We start from the raw sequence: 7145 nt of genomic DNA, 5'->3' as shown, positions 1-7145 counted from the left end.
CACCTAAACACAGTGTATACTTTTTTCGTTTTGATACAGACGATGTTTTGTTGTGTTGTAATGCAGCTTTATTCCTAAATAAACCCATTATTGTGTGTTTATAGGAGATTTGCTGACTTGTCTGCACATATGATTAGCTCATGTACACATGTTTACATGTGATTAAGAATCTTAAAAAGGCAAAATTTTAAATAGTTTTCCTTTTCCTAAATCTTTATTTATAAGCAGTTGGTGAATGAGGCGACAAAATATTGAAAAGACAAGAACGGGATCTGATGACTTTAAAAAGTTACTTTGATTTGAGTGTACAGACATATAATAAATTAGATAATAAATTAATATCGACGGTAATCAACCCGGAAGTATTGTCGATGATGTAGAGCGCACGGCATTGTGGGTAGTCAGTGGAGCTGGTGACGGCGCAAAACGAGGCGCTACCGGTGGTTTCACGCTAGGTTAGTCCCAGACTTGGTCCAAATGTGCGGAGAACAGGTAACAACTTTATCACCTTATGTTTTACTTTGTTTGCAGTCAAAGCGCAACTTATTTTCTGTTCCAAACAGCCTCTGGTGCAGTTACATAAATGAACCAGTTGAGGACGCTGTTACTTGAGTAGAGACTTCCCTAGGCAGAAACCCAGAAGAAGAAGCTCCCAACAATGTGTCAAAGTGAATGTTTAAAAGTGCTCAGAAATTTTTGTTTTCTCCGTTTATTATTTAACAATATTCAACAATGGGCCAGCAATACGTTGCTGTGGTTTTAAAGCCCTGTTTTGCGCCATCACCGACTCTACTGATGACCCACAATGCCGTGCTGGCTACGTCATCATCGCTACTTCCTGTTTTTGACCCGCACCGAGAGCGGTTGTGTTCACGGTGCTAAAAAATCGATCTGGGCTTCGTTTGGAATCGCTCCAAACACACGGTAATGGCTCGCGGACAAACGTGGAGCAACGATGAGGTCACGACGCTTATCGATATCTGGGCCGACGAGCATATTTCACGGATGCTCCTCGAGACCCACAAGAACAAAGAGGTGTTCAGGATGTTCAGTCAGCGGTTGGCGGCTCGGGGGTTTCACCGTTCAGGGGACCAGTGCCGCACGAAAGTGAAAAAGTTGCGTCAGCAGTACTACAAAGTCCGGGACTCGCTACAAAAGGGGGCTCTATCGGTAGAAGAGAGAGAGAAATTCCCCCTTTATAATGATTTGGACGATATACTAGGCTCACGACCACCAAGTAGTCCAGTGTGCAAAGTGGAGAATGAAGAAGTTCCAGCAACTCCACAAACACCCACTCCATCAGAACCAGGTGAAACCAGTGATGCTTCAGTCCACCTGGAGCCAAACACAAGTGGTGAGAACATTTCGTTTTAATTGTTTGTAATTGAGATTATTAATCATTATGTGATAAATACTATTTACTGTTGTTTTTGTGGTAACTGCTATTTTTAGACCAGGGGTTCTCAGCCTTGGGGTTGTGAGACAATGGGAGGGGGTCGCCAGATCCCCTAAAGAAACTAAGAATATTTTTTGTAACAAAAAATATATATGTATTAGTCGGAGAAAATGTTTTTTTTTTTTTAATAAATATCACATTAATAACAAATAAATAAGGACAAACTGGAAACTCATCTGCCACATCTGTGGGTTGAAGGCAACCCGTTGTTAGTTTTTATTGATTAAAAGTATACAATCAATGTGTTTATGTAGGATTATTGATTAATCAGTAGTTCTGAATGATTGTTGCACTACTGTGATTTTGATATTATTATAATAAGAATAATTACACATCTACACATACATCAAATTGGGGAGTTGTGGCCTAGTGGTTAAGGAAGCTGGGTTTGCAATTGAAGGGTTGCCAGTTCGAGTCTTACCCGGGCAATGATGAGCAAGTCCTCCAACCCCTAACCCCAGATGCTGCAATATGCTCCTCATGGATGGGTTAATTGCAGAGGACAAATTTCATATACCGTATGTAAAAACATATATGATAAATAAAGGCAAAATCCCAGATTTAATCTTTAAGTTATCGATCAAATGTCAATGTGTGTCAAAAAGTTTTATTTGTCCCCCTCTAAAGCAGGGGTTAGGACCACATTTGGGTTAGCGAGACACTGGTAGGGGGTCGCCAGATGCCTTCAAGAAACTAAGTTGAACAATTTTGTTTGCCATATTTAACCTATTTTCATCACTTTTTTGCCATATTTTTGCTCCTTTTAATGCATTTTGCTACATTTCTCCAATTTCATCAAATTTCAATGCATTTTCTGCACATTTTTTCCACTTTCAAGACATTTTTGGCCTTCTAAACCACTTTCCCCACCTACCGTTGCATATGTTGACCCATTATTGTAACTTTTAACCTCTGTTCACTATATTTTATGCTTATTTTTGCCAATTTAACCACATTCAGGATTTGTCATGCCCATTATTTGCCGGTTTAAAGTTTTGTTCCTATATTGACCCTCTGAACTTGTCTGTTTGTGGCCACTCTAATTTGCAACTTTGAACCAATATCAGTGGTTTTAAAATCCCATTTTCCACCATTTTTGGTAATTTTTAACCCATTTTGTTTCTGATTAAAACAAGGATTTACATCTTTAAGGTGACTATATACTATGGCACAAATAATACACTTCAAGGATAACAGTGGATATTATTCAGATGAATAAATAAATGTGGTTATCACAGAGTCATAGAACTAAGGACCATCATTTTACTGACTTAATGGATGGCCCTCAAAAAGTTCTCCCCTTTATTCCCCCTTATAGATGGCCCTGTGGCACCTTTATTTTGGGGGCTGCGGGCTGAAAAGGTTGAGTACCACTGGTTTAGAGAATACTTAAGTAAAGCATGTTCATAATTGTGTACGTTACCTCTACAGGAATTAAAATCTCAGAGAGCCCCAGGCCAAAGCAGGAGCAACACACCTCCTCACGGTGGGCAATCCCTGGTGCCGCAAGCCGTAAAAGAAAGAGACGTTCTGACCAGGATGAAGGATGGGAACGGTTTCTATCCCACATGAAGGCAGCAGAGGAGACTGAAGCCAGGAGGCAGGTAGAGGACAGGAAAATGTTTCTGGACTTTTTAAATAAGCAGCATGAAGCTGAGGAGCGACGCTTCAAAGCTCTACAGGAGCAGCAGCAGGCCAGCACTAATGCTTTCATTGAAATGATGGGTGCGTTGGTGAGAACCATTGCACCACCTCCTCAGACTCCGCCTCCACAGTGGAGCGCTGCATCCAGCACTGCAGCTACACCACCATCACCACAATCACCCAGCAGATCCCAGTAGTCCTCGTGTGGGACCAAATAGACTGACATTGATAGATGTAAATATTTGTACATAGTTTAACCCTCTTATTATCTGCAAATATTTGCTGTTTTTGTGTCAGGCACTTTTTGTTTATTTGTTGAATACATAAATAGCCTCTTGATAATGAAACCTTGACCTGTTCCCTAGCGCCACCATCAGGTCAAACTTTTAAATTAGAATTAATTTAATTTATCTCGAATAGTTTTCATCCAAATGTTCTCAAATTTACTGAATACACAAAAGTTTGAACCCTAATGGTTGTGATGATGACCTTTACTGCAGCGCCACCATTAGGTCAAACTCAGTTTTAGAGTTAGTGTATCTTGAAAATATTTCATCCAATTTTTTTCTAGTTTGCTGTGCAACAATAATGACTCTCATAGAATGAACTATATTGATTGATGTTGTTGACCTCCCCCCCTCCCCCCCTCCCCTCTCATAAACATTCTTGTTTAATTATTTTTATCTCCATTTTTGTAACATATTTGGGGTTATTCACTAGACAGTTTCACTTAGAAAAGTCATTAAATATGAAGCAAAAAAAAGTCAACTCTTATTTTTTAAATGATAAATAAATAGGAAGGTTAAATACCTGTACAACATGTTCTCTTTATGCACTCAGTTTGTTTTGCACAATAAAAACACAAAATAATCACTCACATGATGTTCTTTATTTATAAATAACATGTGCCATCAAACATGACATATATCAGTGCAAAAAATAATGAGACAATGCGTCCCTGATTTGGACCTCTGGACCAGCGCGCTGTAGATTATCATGTGTGATTCTATCATCGTCCTGATGTTCAGTATCGGGGTTCTCCTCCTCCCATGTCTCGTTGCGACTCTCACAATAGTTATGTAACACACAACACGCTGAAACAATGTAGCTGACGAATGTGATGTGTGCGTCACATCTTTTAAGGAGACATTTCCATCTGCTCTTCAGACGACCAAAGGCCTTCTGCACCGTCATTCTGGCCTCATTGAGTCGATGGTTAAACGCTGTTTGGGCCTGGGTTGCTCCTCTTCCCTCTGGATATGGCTTCAGTAGCCATGGCAACAGTGGGTAAGCAGCATCACCTAAAATCAGCAATGGCACATCCACACCTTCAAACGTCTCGGTCCAGTTTGGGAGTAACGTGCCGCTCTGTGCTCGCTGGTACAAAGACGAATTAGCAAACGCTCTGGCATCGTGCACCTTCCCTGGCCATCCGATGTTAATATTCCAAAATTTCAGATCATGGTCAACAACTGCTTGTAGTAGAATGGAATAAAACCCTTTTCTGTTGTGATACTCGTCTGCATCATCAGCAGGAGCCCGAATGCTAATATGTGTTGCGTCTATTGCACCGACAACCTGTGGAAACTTCCATTTGTCCCGAAAACCATGGACGATATTCCTAAAATCAGCCTCAGATGGAGTTCTGATGTACTGGTCTTTCATTAAACAATTAATCGCCGTAACGACCTCTTGCACAATACTGCAAGCAGTGGAGAGACCAACACCAAACAGATGAGATATAGATCGAAACTCTACGTTTGTCGCTAGCCTCCACAGACACAGCGCCACCTTAAGCTCGGGGGGAACTGGGAGACGGTAGTTGGTGTGACATCGAGTTAGACTGGGACTCAGAATGTCACACAGGTCCTCGAAGGATTTCCTCTTCATTCTGAAGTTTTTCTGCCACTCTAAGTCATCCCAGGTGTCAGTGATGTGCTCCCACCAACATGTGGGACGTGGTTGGGCCCAGATGATTCTGAAAAAACCAAACACACCAGCATGAATACATTGACTAGAATAATACACAGTGACATGTTTGTATAGAAGAACGTATATTAGTGTTTTTCAACTTTGGCGTTGCCTTAAATGTCTAATAATTGATTTGAGAAAAAAATATTGCTGATTAAACACACATTTTTTAATATTATTCTTTTCAAAATGAAAACACAAAGTTAAACAACTGTATTCCATAGTTTCACTTTGTTAAATATAAATCTATTTCAAATAAAATGCAGTAAAATCTGTATTTGTAATATAGTATAATAAACATGATCAAAAAGTCATTCTAAAAAAAATTGTCTTTAGGGTGGCCAGAAATTCTAGATATCAAAAAATGGAGTCACAATCCAAAAAAGGTTGGGAACCGCTTGAATACATCTTTCTTTTTTTTCTATCTCAGCATTCTGGTGGAAGGCAAAGTAAGAATTTAATTGCACAATAACACTCGTTTCTTTAATGTGCATATCACAATAAAAACGTTTAATCTATAAAGGTTTTTTTAAACAAACCTAACAGATATTAAACCATAAAAGCCAGCTCAAAGAAATCCACCTTCTTTCACTGGTTAGGGAAATACAGGAAGCAAACCAATGATTTAACATCAAAATACGTCAACAAATGTACCCGACCACAACTTTAGCCAGACTTTTATAAACTACCAATGGGTCTGTAAACAATAAATAATAAATCGATTAGACATTTCCGTGTCTTCGTGAGCTTTGGCTGATGAAAAAATAAGATGTATGCACATAAACATATCTACTGTACATTCAAAGAGGAACATACACACACACTTTAAATTAAAACAATAAATTACTGCAAAGCAAACATAACTTCAATGCAAATTTACTCGTCTGATGTTTTTTTCAGGGCCGAAAAAACCCCCCCAATTTAAAATCATTGATAAATCCAGAAAAGGAGAACTTAAATGTTTCTCCTACTTTGAACAAATAATATATTTCCCCAGTAATAAATATTGATAACGTCTGAAACAGAAGAATCCAAATTGTCCACAATATGATGTAAATCGAAGGTTGGAACATCAGTTATTTTTTAGTGAAATCCAATTATTAAATAATTAAATATTTGACCAAAGAGATTGAGGAGCAGGACATATAGTTTGATCTACGTTGTTGCAGAAGGAACATAGATCCACCTCAAAATTAAATATCTTTCTAATGAAATTTGACATATCTAAGATTTTGAAATGTGTTTCGGCTACTTAATATATTTAGAATAGGCTTAGATGTACCTGGTACAAGAATCTGGTGCAGTTTGCTGAAAACAATTTGATTTTTTTTGAATTTTTGGTAGAATAACCCTGGACAGTACTGTATGTATTGTTTGTTTTGTGTAATTATGAGAAAATGCTACAGTGAATCCACTTGAAAATTGGCACAGAGGTACCTGGGAGGCTGTGCAACAAGAATCTGGTGCAGTTTGCTGAAAACAATTTGATTTTTTAAAACAATTTTTAGTACAATAACCCTGTATAGTACTTGTGTATTTAGGGTGAAATTATGAGGATTTGCCTGAGATGATCCAGGTGGCTGAAAAAAATTTGATTTTCGATGAAAACGGACATTCTAGTTTTAAACCGCTGATGCGTTACCGCAGTCTGCGCGGAAACCTCACTTCCGGTTTACATCCTGACCAATAGAATGCTGCTGTTATACCTTGATCTGCGTTTCCGTAGAAACAACAGCAGCTCATTCTCTCTCTCCCTCCTTCGTCTTCGTTTGCGTCTCGCCACCATTCGTCTCATTTGTAGAAAACACTGCATGGCTCTTCGTCTCATCTCTAGTTCTAGTCTGACAGCTTCCTGAGCTAAAATGTTCTGGTGTACGCGCCAAAGGGCTAGCAAACATGCTAACAACACAGCTATCTGTTGATGCTCCATTGTTAAGAGCCTCTTCTTCAGGTTTGTGTTTCTCTGCCTACAGAAGTCTCTACTCCACTAACTGCGCCCTCAAGTGGTTCGTTTATGTAACTGCACCAGAGGCTGTTTGGAGAGGATCAGAAGTTGCGCTCTGAACACAAACCG

At 39.1% G+C, this 7145-nt stretch overlaps 2 protein-coding genes across 3 annotated transcripts; one reads left to right on the top strand and one right to left on the bottom strand.

Moving 5' to 3' along the window:
• Positions 1 to 408: 408 nt before the first annotated feature.
• Positions 409 to 3741, top strand: LOC114468691 (zinc finger and SCAN domain-containing protein 20-like). 2 transcript variants are annotated; one of them, XM_028455733.1, is made up of 3 exons: positions 418 to 492; positions 564 to 1354; positions 2888 to 3741. In XM_028455733.1, exons 2-3 carry the CDS (start codon positions 928 to 930, stop codon positions 3295 to 3297), a joined length of 837 nt encoding a protein of 278 aa, XP_028311534.1. In that variant the 5' UTR covers positions 418 to 492; positions 564 to 927; the 3' UTR covers positions 3298 to 3741. The 2 variants fall into 2 exon arrangements, with proteins under 2 accessions (XP_028311526.1, XP_028311534.1); XM_028455725.1 differs by having other exon boundaries at positions 409 to 1354.
• A 286-nt stretch (positions 3742 to 4027) lies between these two features.
• Positions 4028 to 7008, bottom strand: LOC114459788 (protein ANTAGONIST OF LIKE HETEROCHROMATIN PROTEIN 1-like). The gene is made up of 2 exons (XM_028441967.1): positions 6778 to 7008; positions 4028 to 5078 (listed from the first exon to the last, which is right to left on the bottom strand). The coding sequence occupies exons 1-2, from the start codon at positions 6999 to 7001 to the stop codon at positions 4028 to 4030; spliced, it is 1275 nt and encodes a 424-aa protein (XP_028297768.1). The 5' UTR covers positions 7002 to 7008.
• Positions 7009 to 7145: the final 137 nt, after the last annotated feature.

This window comes from Gouania willdenowi, chromosome 1 (genome assembly GCF_900634775.1).
Source record: "Gouania willdenowi chromosome 1, fGouWil2.1, whole genome shotgun sequence".
Taxonomy (NCBI): Eukaryota; Metazoa; Chordata; class Actinopteri; order Blenniiformes; family Gobiesocidae; genus Gouania; species Gouania willdenowi.
This window is presented reverse-complemented; position numbering and strand designations above follow the sequence as displayed.

Bases quoted from the DNA above. Each gene is read 5' to 3' on its own strand.
- LOC114459788 (XM_028441967.1), bottom strand. From the start codon at position 7,001: ATGGAGCATCAACAGATAGCTGTGTTGTTAGCATGTTTGCTAGCCCTT. The intron at 5,079-6,777 runs GTATAACAGCAG...TGGTTTTTTCAG, and splicing joins CTACGGAAACGCAGATCAAG to AATCATCTGGGCCCAACCAC.
- LOC114468691 (XM_028455725.1), top strand. From the start codon at position 928: ATGGCTCGCGGACAAACGTGGAGCAACGATGAGGTCACGACGCTTATC. The intron at 1,355-2,887 runs GTGAGAACATTT...TTACCTCTACAG, and splicing joins CCTGGAGCCAAACACAAGTG to GAATTAAAATCTCAGAGAGC.